A 27,911-nucleotide genomic window follows, 5' to 3' on the forward strand; every position below is an offset into this window, starting at 1 on the left:
GATTTTAACTAAGCTCTTCGTCCCTAAGCAGTTCCACTATACCATACTGTCCTCTCTTCAAGCTATCTATTGCCCCTGTATCTGCTCCAAGCAATAACCCACATCTGTGTGACAAATAACCCCCGATTCTTCACAGTGCACATGCCAGGCACTTGGTTATAATTTCAGAAAGTAGGTGTTATCCTTGTTTCTTTTTAAGCAGAGACAGAAACTGAGGCTTAGAGAATAAAGTTATGTAATGTGTCCACAGCTACAAATGGCAAAGCCAAACTGCAAACTTTGGTTTGACTCCAAAGTCCGCACACTTAGCCACTACCTAGAACTGCCTCTGGGTCTCAGCTCTTTCCCTCCCCCAAATGAGTGATCCAGGTCCCCAGACTGCTTGTGTGTTGTGTGCGCGATGTCCCACAGCACCTGGCTGTCACAATCTCTTTCTGGATGACTCCAATGCAACACCCATCTAATGTCACCTCCTAGCCTTAGCTCAACCAAGAGCCTCAAGACTTGGGTTCCTTCCCTCTTCTACCCATCACTAAATAGGGGACTGCAGGCAGGGGGACGTTCAACTAACTTCTCTTCAAAATGGGGGAGCCAATTGTGCATCTACCTAAAAGCAAGGGTAGGCCTAAGTGTTCTGAGTAAGATTTCTTCTCAGGCAAGACTGGTAACATTTTGCCCTAAGGTAAATTTTCAGATCACAAATACATCCATATTCATAATGCAAGACCAAATATAAGCTAAAATAAAAGAGCAGTGAGTCAACAAAATCTCTCCGTTCCCTGTCACTGAACTCAGTGGAAGTTAATAACAGATTACAAAAAAGGGAAGCTGTCAAAAATGTCCTGAAGAATTACTGCTATCTGCTAGGATTTCATATCAATTCAAGAGTTCTCTGAAGACATGGGCCTTATTTAGATGATCTTTCTACTTCCAAGCACACAATTCACACAGAAGTGACTCCGTTTATCAAAATGGATTATCAAAACAAGCCTCGGACACATAAACACAAATAGAACTTGGACCCTAATCGGCACAATGTCTTCCTCCCCCGCCTCCAAAAAGTAAAAAATAAATAAACAACAAAAAACCAGGGTAAGCAGCAAGGAATGAAAACAACAAATTTACTTTGGGAGATATATAAAAGGATTTAAATAAACTTGAATTTTCAGTTAAGACTGGCATGCAAATAGTTATTTTGCAAAGGTAAAAATGTATGTAACCCTACCTCAATTTCATACTAACTGAAAAGAGAGAATAAAACGAAATGGGCCTATATGGAAAAATATAATTTAAATAAGGGGAGAGGTAAGAACACCCAAGTCTAAAGATTTTAGTGAAGTATTAGATGGCGTCACACAGTGGAACAATTCGTAGCTTTTCACAAACCACACAAACTCCTCGCTCAGAAACACATGTGCATGAACTTTTGCCTGTAATTGTAAAGGCCTCAGACCCCATGAAGTCCTAGGAGTGGAAGGAGCTCTGAACAGCTTCTTAGGCGATCTGGCTTCTGGTTCTGACCCAGCCACCTTGTCACTCCTCTCTGGATCTCACTTTCCTCCTCATCCGTTAATGATGATCTTTCCTGACTCTATGGTTAAAATTCTAGCAAAGTCTACTAACATCACAGTAAGACCAAGCGATTTAGTAAAATCACCCCCCTTACCATTTTTTATTTGCCAATTTTAACGTCCTACTGCGGTCCTCTATTTGAAGATTTCTCAAGTTGGCTTTCCCTTCAAAAGGAGGTAAGTGGCTTTGCACATGGAACAGAGCTCATACCATAAAGCAAGCCAAAAAATCTTCTCCAAGAACAAACACACTTATTTCCTTAAAGCTGCGCTGCAGTAAGTCTTGTGACATCCTCACCGAGCATATAATAAAGCTGTTGTAATCACTTTATTTCCCCATTCGGATGGCAATCCTTAACCAACTCTGCTTCCCAGCAAAAACTCTGAACTACGAGATTACATTTAGAGGAACTGCTCTCCAACTGCACCAGAGTTATACAGAGTTAATTGTTTCAACTTCTGGAACAAGGCTTCTCGTCCTAAGGCCCTGAGGCGAACAGCAGAAGGAATCTAATCACTGGCCATATGGGAAGTACGAAGGAATGGAACAGATCACTCCCTGGAATACGGTCGCAGGAGAGGCTCAAGTATCCAGAGCTCATTTGAGATGAAGAGCGCCCCTCCTACTGTCATGGTATCCGAAACACCCATTAGAAAGCGGCTGAAAAGAACCCTCTGACTTGACTAGAAAAGTTATAAACTGGGCAGGTGAAGTAAACAACAAACGACCTGTTTAAGTAACAGCAGGTAGCATTACATTCTGAAATCTCTTCCTGGCCCATCCAGACTCCCCACCCACTCCCCACACACAGCTACAAATGATAAAAGATAAAACGCAACTAAATTAAGTCTAACAGGAGTAAAAGATCGGAGAATTTGGGAATATCCACTTAACTTACGAGGGTCCCTCGATTACTAAAGAACATGAATCCCATAGGGTTTATTCTTGTTCAGATTATGTGGCTGAAAAGATGTGCTGACCATAAAACAGTAAAAACTATGTATTAAACTAGAGACACTACAACTGAAGTTTCCACCTTTTATAAATATTCCAGTGAAAAAGGTCGGCTGTTGTAATGCATTTCTTTATTTATACAAGAAAAAAGGACTCTTCAAATGTTCTAACAACCTTCCTTCAAAAGGCCTCTCTAAAGAGTCAGAATGGGGTGCCTGGGTGGCTCAGTTGGTTAAGCGACTGCCTTCGGCTCAGGTCATGATCCTGGAGTCCCCGGATCGAGTCCCGCATCGGGCTCCCTGCTCAGCAGGGAGTCTGCTTCTCCCTCTGACCCTCCCCCCTCTCATGTGCTCTCTCTCGCTCTCTCTCTCTCTCAAATAAATAAAAAAAAAAATCTTTAAAAAAAAAAAAAAAAAAAAATAAAGAGTCAGAATGCCTCACAACTGAACGCGTGCAACACACAGGATTTCCTACTGCCCGTTCCCAGGACAACTCCTTTGCTTTCTCCTGCTACTCATATGAAGAGACCATGGCTCTTGATTTTATTCATAGAAATTATATTCAGACCAAAACCCAGTGGTTCAGCATATTTTCTGCATACAATTATTACATTAAAATATTTGTTTCTAATTAACTTAAGTCTTAAAGACATAATAGAAAAAAATGTATGGCAGAGAAAAACTTTTTTCTTGTACCAAACTGGGATAAACTACATACGTGGTAACGGAATGCTACCCCCACAGACAAGACCTACTCTGAGTTTTCAGTAAAATACTAAGAGGCAAGAAGCAGTGAGGCAGGGAGAGAAGCTGGTTACGTGACTTACGTTTGTGCCTCTCAGACAATGAAGTGGCTAGCAGGAGCAGGCTTACAAGCCTCCAGCAGAAGGCAAGGCACAGAGCTGAGGCTTTAATTCCTGGCAAACTCACTCGGAGATGCCAAGTGGGCGGTGCTGCTATGAATCAGGGGGTGTGGCCGGGGGTGAGGGGAAGGAAACGGAGAAGGAGCACTTACTCGGTTAGAAGCTGGTGCAGCTTGTGATAACCCCGCTCCAAGGCCAAGCTCACAGGTGTCGCTCCTTCCTGGTTGTGGATGCTGAGAGCCCCTCGGCCACCTGGCTTCTGCAACAGGAACCACGTCAACCTCAGCAGCCCCAGCCGCACGGCAAAATGCATCAATGTCTCTCGGGGGCCGCCATCTGTACGTGGGTGAGAAAATCAGTATGGAGAACATGAAAACAACAAAAAACAAACAGAAAAACAAGTTATGTGAGCACTGCACTGCCGCCTCCAAGTACCTAAGATCCTAAAGTTAAACCACGACATAAACAGTCTGACTGGGGCGGGCTACAACCAGCGCCCGCGTGAAGACAGAACAAAGCTGGAACACAGTTCGAGAAGTCTCTGAAGAGAACCACGCCATTCTGTATTCTGATTTTACACGTTTGTGCAATCCATTTATACAGGCAGATTTATAAGGGTGAATTCACACATATGTTCTTTTCCTTAAACGAGGGGGGGAATGCAGCCTCACAACGTGGGGACCCACGGGGAACAGTTGTTGGGGCTTAGATGGGTGTATCATAAAAGGTATAATTAAAAAATAACACCCAGACAGGAGTTGGCTAAACACTAAGAACAGGTTCTGCTTGTTAAGCACACACAGGTCTTTTTATTCCCCCACATTAAGGGCAAATCAAATTGCCGACACTGCCAGCTTTTTTTGTTTTGCTTAATGAAAGAAAGAAATGCATCTCCAAGCATAGTAAGAAAGACTAATTTTAAGATAATATACTAGTACGTTCAGTAAGAAAAACATGTACTTGATCTTATTTCACTTGAGGGGAAGGCCCCTCTTTGGTACAGCGAGTCAAGTGGTGGAACGAGGAAGGGCTCGGGAGTCAGACAAATCTGGGTTTGGATGTGGCCATTTACCACCTGAGACCGGGCCTGATCCATTCTTACTTCTCTGAGCTTCATTTCTTCATCCCTAGGTGGGGCATCTGCTCCTCACACCCAGGGTGGCTGCAACAAAAGGGCGGAGGCAGGCGGAACGCGGGGATAAAGAGCAGCCGCACAAGATCCTCACTCAATGCTAGGTTCCTTCCTGTTCCCGGCTCTCTCCTCTTGTCTTGGACTTCAAGTTCCCGGTTCACTAACAACCTCTCTCTTCCTCAGGGCCTCTCCTGTGCCCAACCTGCGATGACGGGGCTACAGCCACAGCAGGGTTGTGGTACCGGCCCGTGCCCTGCCCCATGGGCCGGGCGGGACTCACCTCCAGGGGGTGCCACTCAGACACCGCCATAGGAATGGCGCCCAGGAGCTGTGCCTGCCTCCTTCCCTCATTCTCCATGGCTTCCATAGGTCTCAACTCCTTCCCTGGGCGTTCCCAGACTTCTTGGACCCCACTGTTTTCTCCTTACACATAACTCCTCCATGCTTCTCATGTGACTAGCAGTGAAGAACGAATCCATCTTTGAACCTGTGATTTTACACTGAACCTCACTGCTTTCCAATCAGTCTAGTCTCCCTACTGTGATGCAAAAGCTATCTTTCGTATTATACATTTTTCCTACAGAACTACGCACACTAATTCAAGAATTTACAGGGTGTTCATCAGAGGCACGTGGCTGGAAAGAGATTAACACCCCAGAAGAAACCACTGCATGTGTAGGTACAAACTGTAATAAGCAACATCTCAGAGCAGGTGGCAGGGCCAGACAAAAGGGCAAAAAGAACCTTCACAGAAGATCAAGTATCACCATCTGACTTGCGCCTTACAGTTATTCACAAGCACTCTGACATCCTTATCAAAACCAAAGAGCTAATAAGGCACCGACCAGGAACTATGTGACTTTTTAGAGACTGGTCAATTCCAGTGTTACTAGGTGACACCTCCTCAAAGCAGTTTTCTCTACACCCTCACCCTTTCCAATCCCTGATTTGCTGAGTCAGCTCCGTATTTACGAGTTCCAACAACAAAGCCATGCACCTGCTCGAGGCGGGCACCCTGGTTCCAGCACCTGTATCCTCCCCAGATCTGATTCTAAGGTCCTAAGCAGTAGGTGCCACATGCACTTGTAGGTTGCCCCCTTTCTGCAATCAACAGAGGACAAGAAGTGTAATGCGTGGTCAGGACCCGTGAGATGCTATGCTCTGGGCTATGTATTTTGTATTAACGCTTTTCACGCTCACAATAACCCTATGAGGTCTCATTATCCGCAGTCTGCAGACAAAGACAGGTTAATAACTTAGCCACAACAAGAATCAGCAAGATTTGAAAATTCTTCTGTCAAGTCTAGAGACCATACCCTCTCCATTAACTCCACCCTCTTTTTATAAAAATTAAGCCATCAGGCAAGTGAGCTAATGTTGGGGTTTACAAAGCACCTTTTCATGTTTTCCTCCAATAAATAAAAATTTTTACCCAACTTATCCTTCGTTACTGTTTTTATTCCTTTTGTCTCAGTGTAAACTCCGGCATGCCTACAATTCACGACCAACTTCTGTTCTCTGGTCTCTATATTCTGTATTTTTCCCTCTCATGATCCTTTGTCTTTTCCCTCTGTATTCTGAGAGTTACTCAACTTTGTTCTTCAGATCACTAACTGCATTTCCTGTGATGTCAATTGAGTCCTTTGTCCCCAATTTGAGTTTAATTATGCTATGGGATTCTGGATGTCCCTGCATTATTTCAAGCAATTCCTTTTCCATCTTTGCCCTCACTGTGATGGCTTTTTGCAGATGTAATTAAAGCCCCTCATCAGTTGATTTAATAAGGAAGATTATCCCAGATAATCTGGGTAGGTCTAACTGAATCAGCTGGAAGGCTTTAAAAGCAGGGCTGAGGTTTCCCCTGGAGGATGCCCTGAGCCTGTGCTCTTGGGGCTCCATCCTGCTCTGGATCTCCCTTTCCTGACTGAGGATGACAGCTTTGGCTCAATTCAGTGGGTTTTTTTTGTTGTTGTTATTGTTGTTTTAAGATTTTATTTATTTATTTGACAGAAAAAGACAGTGAGAGAGGGAACACAGGCAGGGGGAGTGGGAGAGGGAGAAGCAGGCTTCCCGCGGAGCAGGGAGCCCGATGCGGGGCTTGATCCCAGGACCCTGGGATCATGACCTGAGCTGAAGACAGAGCCACCCAGGCACCCTTCAATTCAGTGGGTTTGAGCTTGCCCAGGATCTTTTCCTCTACTCCTGCCCTAGAATCTTGGACTTGCTTAACCAGCCCCCACAATCATGTAAGCCATGCCCTGCAATAAATCTTAACGCATATTTCTCCTGCTGGTTCTGATTCTCTGGTTGAACCCTGACTGAGGGGCTTCCGGCATATTAAGTAGATACTTCCTAAACTTATTTTTCTCCTGGCTGCTTCCTTTTCTAATTTCATAATAGGTCTGCCCTCTTTGAGCTTTTAAAGGACAAATGGGAACTCTCTTCTAAATTTTTATTTGGTTTCTTAAAGAAAATTATACTCGGGAAGTCTTCCATGTGAATACTCATGATACTTTCCCGTTTCCTTTAGGCTGTAATTTATTTCACAGGCCATGTGCTGGTTGGCTGGCTTTCCCATTTAACCATGCTCAATTGGAAAAATCTCTATGGAGGCCCGGCTTCTACCCATGGAGAAGGTAGCAGGAAATGTCTTAAGTCCCACTTGCAATCCACGTATATGCTGGAAGCACCTCCCACACCCATTCCCTCCGATCTGCAGAGAAAGCTGATGTGCCTCGCAGGCATTCAACCACAATGAGTATGCTAGATGGCAGCGACTTTTTCAGTGTCAGATTTTCTGATGATGCAAAACGTTCTAAATTTTGTGAACAATATAGCAATCAAAGACTACATATATTTTTCCTTCCCCATCAATCCCCCTAAATGCCCTGCTCACAGTACTCTCTGAATCCCACATGTATGAGAATCCAAAGGCACCATTCCTTCTACTGTTCTGTATTGCCTCTCACACAAAGCCACAGGCCGGCACGATGCAGTAATTCTCATACTCTGCGGGGAAGGAAAATGGTGGGCCGGTGCGAGCAACGGGCTTGCAGAAAATGACAGCGGTAGCCTTGTCAGAGAATCATGGTTTGAGAGGCAACGAAACCTTCTGGAGCTGAAGTCCTGCCATGACGAGGACCTGCTTGTCCTGGAGTCAACAGATATTAATCCTCTGCCAAGAAAAAAAATTCCCAATGGTCTTTTTATATTTTATTATTTTATTTTTTAGCAGCTATGATAGCTGAAAAAAGACGCAAATATTAGTGAGTGTAGCTAAGGAAAAAGGAACTAAAACACCGGACAATTAAGGCTGAGGTGGTAGTGACCGACATCAGAAACACAGAACTGAGAATGCCCTGGCTGTTCTCGGTGCGGTCTTTCTTAAACCTGTCTAATCCTGCTCTCCACCCAAATTTCTCCTTGTGGGGAGGATTCCCACCCCCAAAGATGGTAAGACCTTTTCATTCAGTCACACAAGACCGTGACTAAGAACGAAGATCTCCCCCAGGACGTTTCTCCTCCTCCCCTTTCTTCAGAGCTAGTCTGCAGGGGGCGGCCCATGCTACCCTAGAAGGTCCCTTCAGGTGAAAACCATCTCAGTACACCCCTTTCACTAGCCACTCTGAGGAGCAGAGACAAGGAAGTGAGGCTTGGTCACTTACAGGGAAAATCTCCTTGACTCCCCCATGCACCCTCCACCCAGATGCATCCTTATTACTTATATTTAAAGCAGAACTAAGACCAAAGTACAGCGTAGAAGCTGCTTTATGTAACTAGGGATGGAAGGACTAGATGGACAAACTCCCTCTTGTTCGTGGCTTAAAGTGAAGAGTAACTTTCTAGAGATAAGTAAAAGCAAAACAGTCTCATTCTGCTTCAAAGAACCGTTCTTTCTAGTGCTGTCCTGTGATAGCCTTCTACAGGACATGTTACTGTCCCTCACAGAACTCAACAGTGTTCTGTCTCTAATAGGTTACTGGACAGTGGTCAAGGTATATTCAAAACAAAGAGCTTACACACCAATACACACTCTCCCAATAGGTCTTCCTCCATTTCACAGATAAAGAAACTGGGAAACAGAGATGAAGTACTTGGCACAAAGTATTGCAATGAAGCCAGCCTATAAACAAGTGGAACCCACTGCCTATGCCCTTCCCATATTACGGTATCAAATCTAAACCAAGAGTTCTCAACATCATGTTCATGCCTGCTGTCCAGGAGACCAACAAGCCCTGAAATAATATGTAAATTGTTTCAGGTAGGCACCTAGATGCACTTCTTCCTGAGGAGAAATCTAAGCTACTTTCAAAGGAGTCACTGACCTGAAAAAAGTTAAAAAGCACTGCATCTTGGGGCGCCTGGGTGGCTCAGTTAAGTGTCTGCCTTCAGCTCAGGTCATGATCCCAGAGTCCTGGGATCGAGCCCCACATCGGGTTCCCTGCTCCACGGGAGGCCTGCTTCTCCCTCTCCCACCCGCCCTGCTTGTGTTCCTTCTCTATCTCTCTCTCTGTCAAATAAATAAATAAAATCTTAAAAGAAAAAAGCACTGCATCTAAACAAAGAGTGGGAGGATTAACCACAAATCTTATATGACCCCTTTGTGCAAATATCAGGCTGGGACAACTGTAAACATCCTAGCTTTCAACAGCAAGTAGTCCTGTTATGTAACAGGGTGCCCTGTTTACCTGTCTCATTATCCCAGGCGACAAGCCTGCTTCATACCTTCTTCCTTTAAGTACCTTTGCAACCCACTGATGTGAGCAGAATGTTCCTCTACATTTGTCCCTCAGCAGCAAGCACCTCTTAACTGATGCTACGCTGCCTTTAAAGTACCCAGTGGTGTAGATTCTAATCCACAATTAATGGAACAACTTACACTGCAGAATGCGAATCTGGCACTTGAAATCAGGTTTCTGATTCCAGTTGTTGACTTAAAGGAGGGCTATCGAGTTCCGTGCATGCATTTCACCTTGCAAAGTATATATACCTAACTTGTTCCATTTCTTTTTGTTCTTTTATTTGTAATTCATGTACAATAAAATTCACTTGTGTGGGGCATTTAGTCCTGAGTTTGAACACATGCATAGATTCTTATAACCACTACCACCAAGACATAAAACCATTCTAACATCCAAACAACTTCCTCATGACAGCCCTCTGCAGTCAGACCTCATCCCCACTCCTAGTCCCTGGCAACTACTCATCTATTTTCTGTTCCTATAATTTTGCCCTTTTCAGACTGTCATATAAGTAGAATCATACACTAAGTAACCTTTGGAAATGGACTTGTTTTACTTAGCAAAATGCATCCAGGTTGTTGCATGTGGACCCCCAATAATCTGTCCCCTTTATTATTTTTAAATTTTATACCCCCCCCTTTTTTAATGATGAGTAGTGTCCCACTGTATGGATATTATCACTATTGGTTTATATATTCACCCAATGAGAGAGATCTGTGTTGGTTGCAGTTTTGAGTGATTACAAATAACGCTGCTGTAGGCATACCTGTGCAAAGATTTTCTGAGAAAATATAAGTTTTCATTTCTCTAGAATACATAGCCAAATGTGGAACTGCTGGGTCATATGGCAGACGTACACTTAACCTTACAAGAAACTGCCAAACTGTCTCTCGAGTGTCTGCATCATTCTGCACTCCCACTAGCCGTGTATGAGACACTGGTCTGTGGCCTTACCAGCCCCTGGTAGTTTTGATTTTACCCTTTCTAATAGGTGGGTAATGGTGCCTTACTGTGGTTTTAATGCGCTTCCCTAACTATTCAAACTTGATTTAGCTTTTGCTAGTACCGGTTGAGCAATTCTGTACAACAGAAACTGAAGAAGCACATGGCAAGTCCACAAAAATATCAAAGCTGGCCAGTTCCCTATGAAAGACAGGGAAGCTAAAGCCCAGAGAGGGGAAGTGACAGGGCCAGTTTCAGACCTGTGCTTTTTCTAACAGTTCTTTTTAATTGTGGTAATATGAACAAACGATCCAACTCCTATGCCTTCTTTCAATAAGACAAAAACAAAACCATAAAAATACCATAAGCCCCATAAGTAACTAATGCAATCCCATCCTGACACTGTTTTGTAAATGGCAACCAGAGTTAAGGCTGCCATACCCATACAGAACAGCAGGGCGTAGAGGTATAAAGCCTCAACATGAGGTTTCTGAAAAGGTGCTCATGCCCTCCATGATGGCTAATATTTTGATCTTGAGATCTTAGCAGTGCAGGGGTTCCTTGGTCACTGTATTAATTAGGAAGAAAAAAGGATAAATCCTTTCTTCCTTGACTGGATTTTAGAGTCCACACTTTATTTTTTATTTTACTGAGGCAGGACTGTTCCAGTAGTTAGCTGCAGCCAGCCCCTGATGCTAAGGGACACCACTCCTGCAGCTGATCACAGGGTCACAGGATTTAAGAAAACCAAAGCTGGCAAATACCTCTTTAGCATTCTTCCATGGGAGGAAGTCTGTGACAGCAGGCACTGAGCATTCCCCTAACCAGTCCCCTCTGGGTGTTCCTGCTCAGGATCTGCTCATGGGCAGAGAGGGTGACTTCTGGCCCGCTCTCCTTACGGAATACAACATTCAGAGCTGAGTGGCCATGGAAGGGCAGTCCTGTGACTCTCCGGCTCTTGCAGGGATAAAGCAGGAAGAGGAGCAAACTCTCCCGGCAGATGCAGCATCAGTAGCCCAATGAGCTGTCATCAGCAGCAAGGCAAACATTCGGACCTCCATCTGCGTAACTCCTAAACCTTTCCGTTTGATTTGAACTCAGGAGGGAAAGAGGGTGTTATTTATTGGAACCCAAGCATATACTCTTTCATTTAAATACAGCCATAAAACCATGACATTTAGTAGATACCCATCTGCTACAGGAATGATTACGTAGGAAAACCCCTGAGTAAGAGGAACATACAGAGTTACTACACCCGTGCCTTTTTTTTTTTTTTTTAAGTGGAGCTCTTCCTTCAGTGAGCTCTTATACGGAGAGCCAGTAGCTGAAATAAGAATGAAATTGCTCTGGTTAAAGAAGTGTGGGGTTTCTCAGAGCCCAGGAGGCTCTGGTGCTCCCCCGGGCTCAATCCCCCATCTTTTCTTTCCTCCAACTCCACAGAGTCTCTTGAAAACTTCAGAATACAATAATGAAAGCCCTGTCTTTGATAATTAAATACCAAAAGGATGACAAGAAGTTACTCTGCTACTGTGCTTCGAAGGATAGGTCACTTTCTACGCCTGGGAGAACAAGCCAGAACTTGGGACCTGCAGCAAGGTGACGTGTGTGCCGCTCTCTGCTCTAAGTGGGAACTGAAATCAGCCACAGCAAGCTCCGGCTTGGGGCATTTCACTGCAAGAACAGGTTTAACAGCTCAGCTGAAGAACTGAGAAGAGAAGCCATAAGGCCACTGTGAAAGGCCTGAGGGCTATAGAAGCAGCCCCAGTGAAAACCTAAGTATTCCAAACTCAGTCCGTTTGTGGGTCATTTAAGTGCTTACCATGCAAAGTCTGATCTGTTCCCAACACATTCCACTCTGCCGGCAGCTTCAGGTGTCTGAATGCCAGGGCAACCTTCTCATCAAGGGTATTCACATCCCCAGCCGGGGGTCCTGACCGGTCAAGAAAACGGGTGAAGTTCAGAGCCTGCTGATTCCCAGCACTGGTCGCCAGGAACTGGGCTGCATCGTATGCCTCGTCCTGGATGAACTGGAAGTCTTCTTCAGCCACCACGAACACGGGGAGGCCCTCCTTGGAAGCACAGAGTAGCACCTTCACGGTCTCACAGCAGTCGTGACCTAAACAAAACACACGGAGCAAGAAAACAGTCTGAGTCCTCCCGCTGGGAGGAGGACGGTCTCAGAGTCCTCCCGCTGGGAGGAGGACGGTCTCAGAGTCCTCCCGCTGGGAGGAGGGCACTAGTGGGTCCTCTTTGCTCTTCTTACACAATACAGTTCTTCCTAAAAGAAACCCCTCCTTCCTCTGCTCTGACAGCAATCTGAACTTCTTTACACTTATTTCTAGCTCTTTCTGTGAACTGTTATTTACAACTATGAATTAGTTCCCTTACTGCTAGCAAACAACTCTGTACCCCAAATATATCCCCTAGAGCTGAACAGTCTCTGAGGATCTCAGGATGTACTGAATCATGACTGTTCAACTCGAACAGAGGAAAGAATGAAAGCTCAAGGATCTTGTCAGGCCTACCAAGTCTGATACGACTGAACTGAGCTAGATCTGGAAACCCAACAGGGAGAAAGCCATGCAGACTGGTTAACATAGGAGGAATTATTATACAGATTCCCCAGCACTGCCCTATTATCACCACCATGCAATCTATCAAATGATGAAACATTTTGAAAAGCACAAAACTACTTATTTTATTTCACTGTTATTAGCAATTCAAGGCCTACCACAAAAATGACTTCTGCTGTCAGATACACGTTCTTTCCTGTAATGTAATGACATCATCAACATCGCCTGGTTCACACAGGGATGATGCGATGCTGTGGCCAGAAGCCTGGTTCAGGGACAGCAAGCATGCCAGAGATCAGCGCCCACCGTACAGATGGGCAGACCTCATGAGCTGCCACATACACGCCACCCCACAGAGCTCCACTTGAGTAAAATCCACAGCGTTACTGCGAGTAAGGCCTTCCTGGAGAAATCAGTCTCTGCGGGATTTTTAGCCTCACAGAATTAAGTATGTACAACATGCAGAATATAGTCATTGAAACACAGTGTTTTCCCTCAACTTCCCAACACTGATCTCAACTGGCTAGAAGTACGCTCCTAACATCATCATTCTTCTTCCAAAAAATCTCTCTGATGAGAAAAACAGAAAGGAAAATGGAGTCGGGTGTTTCTGCTGCGTGAGTGATGCCACCTTGTGCTTTGCCTGAATCACCGCAGGCCCCTGCACCCGCAGTTTCCCTGCACCCCCTTGCATGCACAGACTGCTTGCCCACAGTGGGAGTGAGGCTGAGGAAGCCCTCTCCAGGTCCACAGATCTCACTTTCCATACTGTGGCCACAGGCCAGGAGAGGCTTCAGACATGGACAGAACAAACTAAGCTTTCTGCTGCCTTTGAAAGAGAAAACAGTAATTGTTTTTCCGTGTGAACAATGAGAATAATAAGTAAATTGATTTTCCGCATATGATTCTCCAGGGGCCTCCTTAAGCCCTTTACCCTGGTGACAAAAGAAATCTCTCACTGTTGTGTAACTTTAGGGGGGCTGCAAGTATTTACTGACCAAGTATCTACTATGTATCAGGCACCCAACATGTCATTTTCTCTATACAACAAATTTATGAGGTATGTATTGTCCTCACGTTACAGATGACAAAACTGAGACTTCATGAAGTAATGTGCCCAAGGTTACACAGATATTTGAAGCAGAATCCATTATTCAAATTCAAGTCTGATGCCAAAGGACGTGGCCTATTATGTCATGATGCAAGAGTTCTGTCCCTGCCTGCAAGGAGCCCAATACTCAAGTGACAGGCCAGTAAGACTACTGAGCAAGAACAGGTTCATTAACCACTGAGATCAGCTTCCACATAAACAGGTTAACTCCACCACATACAACCTCCTGCTTTTGGAGTTGAATTCTTTCTATGAAGGCTGTAAGAAAAGGGAGCATCCCCTGCCTGGGCATGTGTGTGTGCCCGCACACGCCTGTGTGTATACCCACATGTGTATTTCAATTCAATACATATGTTTAATTTATGTATTTAACACATGAAATGAAATTAGGAAAAAAATCCTAATCTTCCTTTGAAGGGCAGCCAGCCTAATTATATAAAACAACAATGTCAATAGAAACAAGTCAACTAATTCAGGTAGTAGATTTGGAGATTTTTCTGGCAGAAAGTGTTTCTTTTAAATTGTTCTATAATGGGGCGCCTGGGTGGCTCAGTCATTTAAGCATCTGCCTTTGGCTCAAGTCATGATCCCAGGGCCCTGGGATGGAGCCCCGTGTCTCTCTCTCCCTCTGCACACCCCATCCCCTGCTTGTGCAGCACGTGCTCTCTCTCTCTCTCAAATAAATAAAATGCTTTTTTTAAAAGGTAAAAAAAACAAAACAAAACCAACCAAACAAACAAAAAACCCTGTTCTGTAACATCCAACAGCTAGATATGCACCAAGCCCAGGGCACTGTGATTACAAAGGTACAAGTCTCAGCCCTCCATTTCAACCCTCCAGAGGTTTACAGTCTATAAGGGGGAATCAAACAAGTTGCAGAGAACTGCAAAGGAAGTTCTCTGGAAACACACAGCGCAACTGGTGGGAGAGAAGCAGGACATTTCACAGGTAAGCGCAGGAAGACTTCACAAAGGAGGTGGCCGCTAAGAAGAACCTTTCTGACAGGCACCCTGCTCCCGGCTCTGCAACCCCTGGAGTTCTTCACTGCAACCCTCAGAACTCAGATGCATGGTGCTATCTTATCTTACCAACACACACTTATATAATACTTGTGATGTGCTAGGCTCTGTTCTCTGTGCTTTCCAAGTAACAGTTCATGTACTCCTCATAGCAACCCTATGTGGTAGATACTATTATTACACCATTTACTAGATGCAGAGACCAAGGCACAAAAATATTAAGTAATGTGCCCACAGTGATAAAGTTCCTGGGTGGCAGAATTAGAACTTGAGCCCACTTCCTTGCTCTAGAGTCTGCCCCTTCTCCCAAGATTTATGGGTACAAGAAGACTTGAAGAGGAAATAAGGGGACCATGGAAGAATCGACAGGGAAGGCATAAAAACACTGTGCTCAAACCCTGGCTGTAAGACTCTTACGCTGTGTGACCCCAGATCACTTCTGCTTCTCTGGGCCTCAACTTCTTCATTTATAGCATGAGGGAGCAGCCCCTACAGCCCCCAGTGTTTCTCAGAGGTCAAAGCCTGTGGGTGTCACCAGGCAGCAGCTGGACAGGGAAAGTTAGCAAGAGATTCCAACAATAGAGAACAGTTTGAAAAGCATAAAAATGGAAGCAGAAGGGAAGTTCAAGGAATGGAAATTACAGTTTCGGGAGGATATTAACTTGGTTACATCTAGATGCTCAGTGACAGCAGAGACCTGGGTTCAAACCTATTTTCCTTACTTGTTAGCTATGTGGTCCGAGGTAAATGACAACACCTCTAACACTGTTAAATCTAGACAGTCTCCTGATCTTGTAAGTGAAGAGCTAGAATTTAGAAGAGTCTTCTCAAATTCTTTAATACCATCACCCAAAACAACATCACACCTAGCCTCGATTCATTTCCAATTAAATAAGACAGACAGAAAGGTGTAACAATACGTATTCCAGTCAGAAGAATTACTTTAAAGTAAGAACGGTGTGGTTCATGACTCTAACCAATAATTACAGCACAGCATTACAAGCCTCCAGCCTGTGCAAAGGTGAGAAATCCAAAAGCGTGAACCAGAAAGTGAGTCACAATGTCACTAATGGCATCCACCAACCTATAAATACCTAAACACCATCCGCCCCCCGTAAGAGCTCCTTCTGTAGAGATACGGAGTGCACCCCATATTCAAGGTTTCCAGATCTTCAATTTCATCACACACACACACACACACACACACACACACACACACAAAGGGTGTGTGAGTGCAGAAAAGCCACGGTGAAGCAATACCACCTTACTCAAAACTGCCAAGGGCAGAAGTGTCTGCACACAAATCTATCTGGCTAGGACAGGGTGAAGACAAACAAAGGGGAGAGAAACAGAAGGTGGCTCAGAAGTTGTGTGTGTGTGTGTGTGTGTGTGTGTGGACACACGCATGTGTGTTTATTAGCAGCCCACATGTGCCTATCTCTTTCTGCCGCTTTAGCAGAAAAAATTGGTTAGAAGGTGGATGGTGGAAGGTGGTGGGTGGATGGGTGAACTGTCAGCTCTGTGTATACGTTTTAGTGTAAAATAAAACTGTATCAGAGGAGGCAGAATGTCAGGAAAGGCCATGAAACAGAAACCCAGGAGCAGCGATCCGATTGTTAGCCCGATATTTTTCCCTTCAGACATAAACTCACAATCTGAAGGAGAGACTATGAATCATCCTAAGTAAAATGTGCCATAAATCTGGAATTTGTTTGGTATGATTACAGGCTTCTTTTTCAAAAGAAACACTGAGGAGTAAAAGAGGAGTGGAGGGCTGAGGGTGTCCTGGACCGCCCTTTATTTTAAAAATTTAAGAGTACACGGGGAGGGCTCTACCAGTCAAAACCACAGCGCCTCACCCCACCGTCTGGAAATCAGCACATGAGGCTGCCGGCGCTACTCTCTCCCACTACTGTTTTTTGTTATGCTCGAGTGGGTCTCATGACTATTCTTTAATCCCTATAACCTTTCAGATAAAGCATTTAGGGGGGAAAAAATCAACATGTTAAAAAACAAAGTTATGTAATATGGACCCAGTAATAAAACAAAACCCGCTGCACATGCACACATAAAACGTCTTGCTGCCATGAATTAGCTCTCGAGACATGACTCTCTCCAGGGCCATCAGCCTTCCAACTGCCTTTGTAGACACAAAATGCAAGGTATTAACGATGCCCACACCTATACTGAAAAGACACAGAAACCACATCTGATTTGATATAATCGCCACAATTCAACCTCTCTCTACATAAAAAACAGAAGCTGCACTAGAAAGACGAGGGTTTTCAGCCAGTGACAGTGTTTCTCCTTCCACTCAATCTCCTGGTAACAAAGAAGGAAAATAAGAATCACAAGTTTTTTTAGAAAGGGAAGTTCTGAAAAATTTACCGAGCTGCTTCTGAAGGAAGCAGCCCCAGAGAATTTAAAGAAGGGAAGAAGACAACCGGTAAAGAAATACGGCCTAAGCTTCAATTCCATTTCTAAAACTGCCTTCTCAGTCTATCCTGCGATCAGGTCCAGTTCTTTCTTCTACCAACAGAAATACACAGTAAATTCTGGGGTGAGGGAGACCTGTTTCTGACTGACTGAGGTATGCTGGCAACTAGCTGAGGAGTCAGAAAATACCAGGTGGACTCATCACCCTCCACTGCGCACAGGGTGGATCATCCTGAACAAGTCACTCCACCCCGAAGTCCAACGCGACCCACCTTCCCGACTGTTAAAAACCATTAGAGATGGCCATGCACAAAGCATGGGGGTGCCTGGGTGACTCAGTTATGGACCCGACTCTTGATTTTGGTTCAGGTCATGATAAGATGGAGCCCTGCACTGAGCTCTGCGCTGAGCGTGGACCCTGTTTAAGATTCCCTCTCTCCCCCTGTCCCTCCCTCCCCTCCCTCTCTAAAACTAAACTAAACTAAACTAAATTTAAAATGTTCCTGTTTAGATCACTGAAGGAAAAGAGATTCCCAATACTCCACAAAGAGCTTCTGTGGCAGGACCCAGTAAAGCTCCGAAGCTAAAAGTTACCTTTGGCGCTGGAGAACTTGATAAAGAGAAGGGGGGGAAATGCAGAATAAACAAAAACACGAGGAGCACCTGGCTAAGGGGCGCCCGGGTGGCTCAGTCAGTCAAGCATCTGCCTTCGGCTCAGGTCATGACCCCAGGGAGCCGGCTTTTCCCTCTGCCTCCCACTTCCCCTGCTTGTGCTCTCTCTCTGTCAGATAAATAAATAAAATCTTTAAAAAAAAAAAAAAAAGCACCTAGCTGAGGAGCAACAATGTTAATTAACTGCTAATGCTCCTCTTACAAGCATCTAATCCCACCCTTTCTCAGGCTGGCAGGTCAGGAGGTATGTGTGCTCATCAAGTGTTTCTGCGGGCTCCTTATCACTGTATGAAGCACCGTACCCATGGAAACGAAATATTGCTACAGATAAACAACTCTGCTGAAGGAGGACCCAAGAATTACTTCATTTCCTATTAAGCTAAAAGCGGAACACATCCCAGCCGGGCCTTCTCTTTTGAGGATGAAACAACTGAGACTTTGTTTGACCAACTATCCAAAAAGGAATGCTGGAAGTGCTCACTGGACCAGCCCAGCCCAGTCTCACTCAGAGCATGGTCCTTTTTTTTTTTTTTTTTAAGATTTATTTATTCCCTAGAGAGAGAGAGAGAGAAAGTGTGTGTGTGTGTGTGTGTGTGTGTGTGAGAGAGAGAGAGAGAGAGAGAGAGAGCGCATGGGGAGGGGGAGGGGGGGAGGGAGAAAGAGAGAGATAAAGAGAGAGAATCTCAAGCTGAGATTCTCCGCTGTGCGCAGAGCCTGACACAGGGCTTGATCCTATGATCCCGTGATCACAACCTGAGCTGAAACCAAGAGACGGATGCTCAACCGACTGCACCACCCAGGCGCCCCCACTCAGAGCATGTTCTAAGAGAAAGGCTGTGGTAATGAGTCAGTGGTGGAAAACACAGAAATACTGTATTTTACTATTTCAGTTTGGCATCAAAGTTATTTAAGGGTTAAAGGAAATTTTCAGTCTTCAGGATTATGTGCAGAAAGCACCTACTGTTAGTTTTGGTCTAATGGCAGATGTGCAAATTTGGTATGTGTGTAAAATGTCTCTTTTTGTGTAGGAGTATTTAAGCAGAATGGGACAAAAAAACAAAAGGCACAGGAATTTCATCATGTACATTTTTTGGGGAAAAGGGGCTAATTAATACAAAACATAATCTACCATATTTCAGCCTGTTACGGTAAGGCAATGTTTTAGTGTTTTATTCAGTCATCCCCCCAAGGAGCCTTTGTAGGCATTTTTCTGTATTCGCCCCTCCAATCTAATGAGACTTTAATACTATAGGTATATCCCCTATTTGTACATGTGTCTCTATGCTTATATAAAGATTTTTTGCCCTCTAAGAGCTGATTTTCACTCCCTTGGCAGGGCCATGGACTCCACTATAATACATGTGGCTCAGAGTCCAGTGCTGGATCCTTAGTTCCGAGCATACAACGTCCACATAAGCATGACAGCTGGGAGAGTAGACAAGACAGTTTTTCCCTTCCATTAGTTCTCAGTTCGTTTTTCCAGGTTAGCAACTATATACACTGGCTAGCATTGGGACAATAATTTAAGATTTTTAAAATCTACAATCATACCTGTCTAGGGACAGCCTTATAGCAGGAGTGTTTTAGAAGAGGAAGTCTGTCAGAAAGTGTCCAATACAAAGTAACAGATTCTTTCGCCACAGAGGGAGGGTCCAGCATTCTGCCATTAGGCCAGTTTAAAGTCTACAGCTTCTTTTCAAATGTGTAATTCAATCTGGCAGCCGTGGACATCAGCTACTAGAGACAGGTCTGCGTTCACAACAAGTGAGAGATACACTGTGATCCACCTGTAGGGCTACTTACTGAGACCTGGGCTGGGAGCACCAATTTTTAATAAACCCGAAAGGAATTCTGATCACAGCAAATAGGGTTTTTTTTTTTCTTTTTCTTTTTAATGACAAATCTACTATATAACGTACCTTCCCTTTGACGAGTGAAAAAGAAAAACAGAAGAGCTGAGTCAAATTTTAGGTCAACGAATATTTGTAGTTTTCCTGTCCAACAAGAACCTTTGCTGTAAATTCTTAAATAACACATGCTGAAAAAAGACTGCATTTTAGGAGAGATCCTGCACCAAAGCCTTTCATAAAAATAGTATGCAGCACCCACTGAACATCCTGTCTCATTTCCATTCTGAAATCAATGTTTGCTTGGTCTAAATTCAGATTTAACTAATAAAAACGAATACAATAAAATGGTACTCCATATCCCTCAAGAATTATCTTCCAAAGGTATTCAGACTTCCTTACATTACTTACCAGTCCTATGTAAGTCTTTTAAAGAAAAATCTCTGCTTCATCTCTAAAGGAAACTCACTGTTTAGTTAAGGTGGGATTTGCGGTCAGATTTGTTTCATACAAAGAGGAAAGAATGGAGGTATTTTCCTTTACTACAAAGGCAATACCTTTTATCTTTAGAGATGTATATCCGTTTCAGTCTGTATTTCATAGCAAATTATATTCTTAACCAGAAAATTCATAGGTGTTTTGAATGTAACATTATATAGCTTGTTTGTGCCTAGTGTTAATCAGCACCCAGATAGTTTTATTTTCAGAAGAGAGGACATTGTTTTCAGTCTTCAAAATGTTTTTATTAAAAGTTACTATATATGTTTTAAAAAGTAACATGCTCACTTGCAAAGCATTCAAACAATTCAAAGGCAAATAAAGTAGAAACCAAAGTCTCCACCTAACTGCCCCCCCCAAGATGTTTATTGTACTTACTTTATTAAAAAGGGGAATCATATCAGGTCTACAGCTTTTTGATGGCAGTAAGGCAAGAAAAGATTACTTTTTACAAAGCATTTACATTCTATAATTAAACATACACACACACAGTTCATTGTAAACTTCTCGTTAGAAAATAAGCAAGAAAGTGAGAAAATAGAAAAAAATAATCTTGGTATCTGAAATTAAAACTTTTTTTTAAAGGACACAATTTAGAAACGTTTCTTCCTCCCTTCCACCCTGCCCCCCCCAATAATAAAAGGTTACAGACGAACATCAAGAAGTAGCTGCCTTTTGAAGGTCAATCAATCATCTGGTTTTAGTAAAAACTAAAATGTTACAAAACACTGACAGTGAAACATGCAGTGAACTCAAAGAAAAATCAGAGCCAGCAATGTGGATGAAACATGACATTAAAAGCAAGAACAAGACACAAAGCTCTTTTTCTTCCCAGAGTCAAGCAAAATGACTAGGACTTGCAGAGCTCATCCCACCCGTGAGCAGAAAGGGTGCACAGACATCATTCCCAGCAGCAGCTGCTGCAAACAGACTGTGCACATTTATCCGGTGACTGGGATGCACAAAGCAAGCACAGACTTTCCATCAAGAATCTTGACTAATCTGACACTGCCCACAGCAGATAGGAAATCTGAGGCTATCAATACAGCTAACTGACGCACAGAGATCATCATAGGTAGCTCTGGAAAGAGAACACAGACTCCCACCCCCAAGCAAGAATTCAACTCAAGAAGCTAGAGCAAACTCCTTTTGCATTTTTCAAAAGAAAGGGGGGGTGTGGTGTGGTGTGGTGTGGTGTGGTGTGGTGTGGTGTGGTGTGGTGTGTGTGTGTGTAGGCACACACCCATGTGTGCACAACCTTTCTAGAGGAGTGGCTTCCGAGAACCGGGCTGAATTCAGATGAAGTAAGTAAAAATGCTCTTCCATCAAATGGCAGGGATTCCTAGAACAGCCTTCTTAGCATGCACCAACAAAACAGGCAGAAATCTATGCCCTCATGAAGCTGACTTTAGTAGATGCAGGTAGAAAACAAATAAGATAAATAAAAGACATAATGGGCTACAAGTTGGTAAGTGCAATGCAGAAAAATCAGAGAAGGGCAAGAGGGAATACAGAAAGGAGGCCCTTGTGTATTTTTTTTTTTAAGTAGGCTCCACACCCAGCACGGAGCCCAGTGGGGCTCTGAGATCGAGACCTGAGCTGAGATCAAGAGTCAGACGCTTAACCGACTGAGCCACCCAGGCGCCCCTTAGAGGCTGTTGTGTATTTTATAAGACAGACAGGTAAGGCCTCACTGAGAAGGTGATAGCTCAGTAAAGAGCTGAAGGAAGGGAAGGAACAAGTCTAAGATGTCCCTAAAAACAGATTTAATGCAGTTTAATTCTAGACTAAAATATTAACTCCATGATACCAACGAGAAATTCAAGACTAACCCAATGCCCTCGATGCCCCCATCCCTACTAGACCTACTAGACCTCCACACCCAACTACAGCAGATGCAGCAGCCTAACAAGACAAGTGAATGGGAAGATCTCACACATGATGACCAGAGCAACAGGGTCCACTCAGCAATCTCCTCGCTTAAATAGTTCACAGAGCTTCGACCTCACCAGCAAGGACCTCACTGCCGCCCTGCATCCATATCAAAGGTTCACATGTTAGAGTGTGGCTCTTCATTCCGTTTGGCCTGCTTGGACAGGAGGGTCTTGCAGGGACTCTAAGCCTCTGTCACCTCTGCTGTGATAGGCGACCTCCTATCATCAGCCTGAAAGACCTCAAGTGAGGAGCAGACCATGGGCAGGCCAACTGGGGTGAGAAGGGGACGGGTTGTTGGGCCCTGCAAGCATGACAGAGAACACAGGAGGTGCCGGTGATCATAATTTAAAGGGGGGATAGTGGATTAGTGGATCCGTGGAAAATGAAGAAGGCAGGTACTAGGACTCCAGGCCCCATGCAAATGGGTCAGGGATGATTTCTGAGGATTTGGATCAAGTTAGCAGAAAGCAGCAGAGTACCATATCCATTTTGGTTTGCTGGGGCCGGCAGGGTAAGGGTCCTCGGAGTCAGTAAGTACAAAAGGACACCCGGAGATGGGTGTGGCTGGGAAGGAAGGGTGCAGAGACATATAAAGAGGTTTAGAACCAAAGGCAAGGGAAGAAATGGGAACTAGAATTCAGAAAGGTAGGCGGGAGATCAGACAGGGTCTGGAACAAACTCAGAGCCCCAGGCTGTCATACAAGCAGAGGGGGCTTGTGAAGCCAAGGAAAGGAAGTGCCTGCCGCCCACCCTAAGTTCAGTGCCTTGCCAGTGAAGGTACAAGAGCTGCCAGGCAGATCCGTCTCCACGGGGCTGGACTCTGCCGGTACTTGTGACTGAGCACTGCAACTAGGGCACAGGGCAACATCCTTGCCACATCCGTCCTTTCTCTTACAGCTCCTTGCATCCTCCGCATCTACTTACATCTTTCTTACACATGTGTACACACAATCATAAACACACACACACACACGCATCCCCCCCCAACTTTAACTCCTAACCTGTTTCTAATTCTGGAAGGAGTAAGTTTATAAAAATTACCACCATTCCTTTCCCAGTAAGAGTCCAGTCAGGCACTGACTGATTCTACTTGCTGAGGAGCTGTTTCTCACCATCAACCACAGATGACAGAGGTTTTGCAATGGTGACACAGGATGGCACCTGCCCCAGAGCAGACCTCAAGTTCCAGATAAGCCTTTCTGACATGATATACATCACAGGAAACAAGATGACTGGAGCAAGTTACAAAGGAGGATACTTAATACGCTTTAGAAAAGAAATCAGTATCTATCCTGAAGTCCAGGTTAATTTCCAATCCCTAAGAAATTCATAGGAATTGTCAAGAATCTTTAAATCCTACATTTTTCAAAGTCATTTTTGCCAGGCAGGAGGATAAACATAGCTTTCAACTGTCATAAATCCCAGCCCTTGACTGCAGTATAATTTCCAGGAGCTGGTAGGTATCTGACGTGAAGTTCACTTATATTAAATGGCACAGCAATGAAAACCTGGCAATCTGATCCAATACCAGCAAGACTAGATATCAAAAGTGCTTCATAAACTAGTAATTTTTTACATCATCTATTTCAACACAGTGGAATCAGTGTTCTATAAAAACACTGGTAAAAAGAAATGGTTTAGTAAAAACTGAATCCACCTTATCCTCTAAAGGAAAACAGTTAACTGTCAACACTTTTTAGGGGCTACCCCCTAAATGTGCCCTATTTTGTATCCTGATGAAAACTGGTCAACTGTTAACTTTGAAGCCAGGTCAGTTAAGGAAAGCAGCCCATCTCCAAACACAAATCAGATGCTGGGACAGACAGGTCAAGAGATAGTCATTAATAATGGGCTGTTTCTGGTGGAAGTAGCAATGATTTCATGACTTTGTAAAGCATTTTTAATAACTACCTATCTTCCCCTTTTAATTGTTAAGCTTATAATTGCAATAGTGATTAAGCATTCATTCTACCATGAACTATAATTTGTTAATGTGGGTAAAGTTTGATTTTTATGAAACATTTTTAGGTCTTTCCCTCGCAGATACTGAGCGATGCATTACTAATTGTGTTTTACCTTTGCTTTTGCCACTATGATATTCATAATCAAATCTGTAGTCACACCAAGTCACACCATGGGAACCACATTAGAACTTGTATCTTCCACCCGTTTTAGTTTTCCCCAAATCTCAACATTCTAGTAAATTAATATTTTTGCTGATCCTGATTTTTATCTTTCAAACTTACGACACCATTTTATTTCACTAATTTCTAGTGAGGGTCGGATTTTTGTGGAACAGCAAATATAAACAAAATGCTTTGTTCAATACATATTTAAAATAAAGATCTGACAAGAGTTCTATTGCCCTGATTCATCCTTCTTCTCACTCCACATTAATGAACACAGAATCAAAGTGTCCATGAACCAGTAAAGGCCAGAGAAGATTCCACCCAGTACTTACCAGGAGCAATGGTCTCCAGCGTATCAGCACTGACCTTCCGAGTACTTGTGCAGTGATGGAGGGTGGAACCCGAAAATACCAAGTAGAAAACTACATCATCCTCAACTTTGTCCTCTTCAGCCAGCAGCACGGTAACTACACAATCGCCCTAGGAAAGGAAAGACAGAGTCAGGTTCCCCTTGGGAGTCCGTCTTCCCAAAACATCAAATTCAAGGGAAAATCAAATGTATCATCTAAACTGGGTCCCATTCTAGTAGGTTATACAAATATAAACACCGAGCACTTACGTGCCAGGAAGTATTATAGGCACTGAGAATACAAAATGATCTGAAAATGAGATCTTTGTCCTCCTTAAAGCTTAGGTTTTAGTGGAGGTGGCTGGACAAATGAGGTATTACAAAGGTAATAGTTGGTTTGGATATTTACTTGATGAACAGGTAAAAAAGAAAGAAATCTAAAAGAATCCAAAAATAAGGCCAAGAGGATGGAGGAGGCATACTGAACAGTTACATCCTTATACCCGGAACGCCCCCTGACCCATGTTCCAGTGGCAGTAATAACTCTCAATCTTCCATCCCAGAAATCGCTGCCAAATCCACCCATTCTCCAACAAGGAGAGTCTCCAATGAGCTGGCCTGGAAATGGCAGGGAGCAAAGAGCATACGCTTGGGCTCCAGTCAAATCTACAAAGACTTTACTTAAATCCTCTAAACCCCACTTTCCCTGGCTATATAAATGGAGACAATACCTTCTCTTCTTGTGGCCAATATATGAAAACTCTTGGAACACATTCAGCTCTCAGGCTGTGATAACATTCTTAATCTACAAGGATGGGACAATAGCTTTTCCAATTATGTGTTTCCTGACCATCTGGAATCCCTACTCTTCTTTACCCACCTCTCCATCAAACCCTTGGAATTAGACAAAAACCTTGTGTCCGCACCTTTGTCCATGACTCTGCAACTACTGAGAAGATATCACTGTTGTTTATTCGCATATTCTTTCTAGCTTGTACATGTTCGTGGTTTTTTTTTTTGAGGTTAGTGTCTAAATTAAATATATTCTATAAAGTACAGTCCTAACTACTATTCTCCCAATCATAAACATTATACAATTCATGTTGTCGCCATAAAAGATTTGAAAGCACTGAGGTTTAGTACCGTCTAAATCTTAATAATGCACTATGAAAAAAAAAGAAAAAAAGAATAATATACTATGGAAAAACCAATTTAGAGAAAGCCAGGCTACTTTACCATTAAATAGGGGTGAGAATACTCCTTCCTTACAGCATTTTTTTTCTTTTCCATTTTAGCAACAGTGAAGCCTATTCGAGAACCATGCCACCCTGTGGCCACAATTTATTAAGCCCAGCAGCACCCCAGAACAGCAGGTAGTTTCATGCAACACTGAAAACCAAAAATCGTAACAGCAAACTCAGGATCAGGTCTATTAACAGCAATGCTTCAATAGGTTGATTCTGGAAACAGAGTTCAAGGTATTTCCCAAAGTCCCAGATGCCCATCTCTTCATTTATCCCCAGTGCTTTGTGCAGTGCCCTATACATGGTAGGGGCTCAAATCTGTTCAGTGCAACAGGTAAGAAGTCAGAACGAGCTACAAATAAGCTGTGACTTCCTACAAATGCTGAACTGCAAAGTTCCTAAGCACCCTACCATAGGAAGAGCACAGTCGGTAAAACAGAATTATCACTGGCTGCAGTCACTATTTAGAATTATAATTGAGACTCGTGTAAGTCCCTTTCCTGGAAACGTTTTTGAAAAGCTTAGGCTGGCAAAATGTTTAATACCCTTTGGCATGATAAACCACAACCAGCTAAAATGTCTACAGCACAGGAGAAGAATAAATTTCTCAAGGTATTGAAATACCATTATAACCTGGAGAAAAAAAAAAAAGTGTGAAAGAAAGCTCTAAAGTTTCATCCTTCCGAGCACAGGCTGGCTAACTATAATCCATGGGTGCAATCCAGCTCTCCACTTGTTTTCATAAGGCTCAAAAGCTAAGAAAGGTTTTCACATTTTCAAGTGGTTGGAAAAAAAATCAAAAGAAAAATATCTTTTAACATGTGAAAATGACATGACATTTGAATTTCAGTGTCCATATATAAAGTCTTCTTGGAACCCAGCCATGCCCACTTGTTTACACGCGGTCTGTGGCTACTTTTGCACTACAATGAGCCACAGCAGAGTTGAGCAGTTCCCACTGAGATCCTGTGGCCTGCCAGGCTAAACAACTTACAGTGTGGACTTCTTCTGGGGGGAGGGGGGGGGGAAATAAACGGAATTCTAAGAATATATCTTCTTTCCCAAGATCAGGGATTTCCTCTTCACGTGAGACCCAACATCTTGCTAGAAGACTCTGTGCCCAAGATATTAAGTGGTATTTGGGACCTTCTTTTAACTGAGGGCAGAGGAGAGGGCTACAGGGCAGTTTAAATCCTTTTAACAAAGCTTTCAACATCAACTTCTTTCTTCATTCCCAAGCAAAAGTAAATAAGCTTTAAACTGCTCTCATAGCTTCAGTAGTTTTTTTTTTTTTTTTAATGTTAAGTCAAACTACCCAAAACACTAAATAGAAGGGCACACAGAAGCCTCATTCACCTCAAAGCTACTTGAAATTCAGATTCCAAAGGCACCTGGCATGAAAGTACCTGTTTTCGCTCAAGGAGAGCCCTCTGCACTCTCGTCAAGTCCCTGGGAGCAAACAATCCACACTCTCACTCCCCAGGTCAGCTACAAGACCCCTACGTAGATCCCCCCAGCAGTACAGGGCACCCAGAGGCCCTGCAGATGGACTTGCAAGATTAAGCTAGTGCAAGGGTGACTGAAAAATAAGGCTGAAAAACAGATCTGAGTAAGAATTTTTGTTGAGGTGATTGCTTTAACCACACCTCCCCTAAGGAATATCCTGGCACATGATTTTGCTGCTCATGGGAAGGATACGCCCCATGGAATGAATACATAGGTCAATCTGGCTGCCCAGTTAATAAGTCTGTCACGCATCTAACAACAATAGATAACAAGGGCAATTTTCTGTATGTTCTTGACTAGAGCCCCAGGAAGAGAGGCAACTACATCTCCACTTCTCCAGTAAACTGAAGAAACATAGTGCTCTCCTTACAAAGATACTTTCCTTGTC

General features: G+C 43.6%; 1 protein-coding gene across 1 annotated transcript in view; it reads right to left on the reverse strand.

Moving 5' to 3' along the window:
- Nucleotides 1-27,911, reverse strand: part of AKAP13 (A-kinase anchoring protein 13) — a 313,740-nt gene that overhangs the window by 173,799 nt on the left and 112,030 nt on the right. The window contains exons 3-5 of the mRNA XM_032392054.1: nucleotides 24,757-24,904; nucleotides 12,024-12,320; nucleotides 3,541-3,724 (exon numbers count right to left, since the gene is read on the reverse strand). Of these exons, the coding sequence (XP_032247945.1) occupies nucleotides 3,541-3,724; nucleotides 12,024-12,320; nucleotides 24,757-24,904 (629 nt within the window). The remainder of the gene's footprint in view (nucleotides 1-3,540; nucleotides 3,725-12,023; nucleotides 12,321-24,756; nucleotides 24,905-27,911) is intronic.

The sequence above is a fragment of the Phoca vitulina genome, unplaced genomic scaffold, assembly GCF_004348235.1.
Source record: "Phoca vitulina isolate PV1807 unplaced genomic scaffold, GSC_HSeal_1.0 scaffold65, whole genome shotgun sequence".
Classification (NCBI taxonomy): domain Eukaryota; kingdom Metazoa; phylum Chordata; class Mammalia; order Carnivora; family Phocidae; genus Phoca; species Phoca vitulina.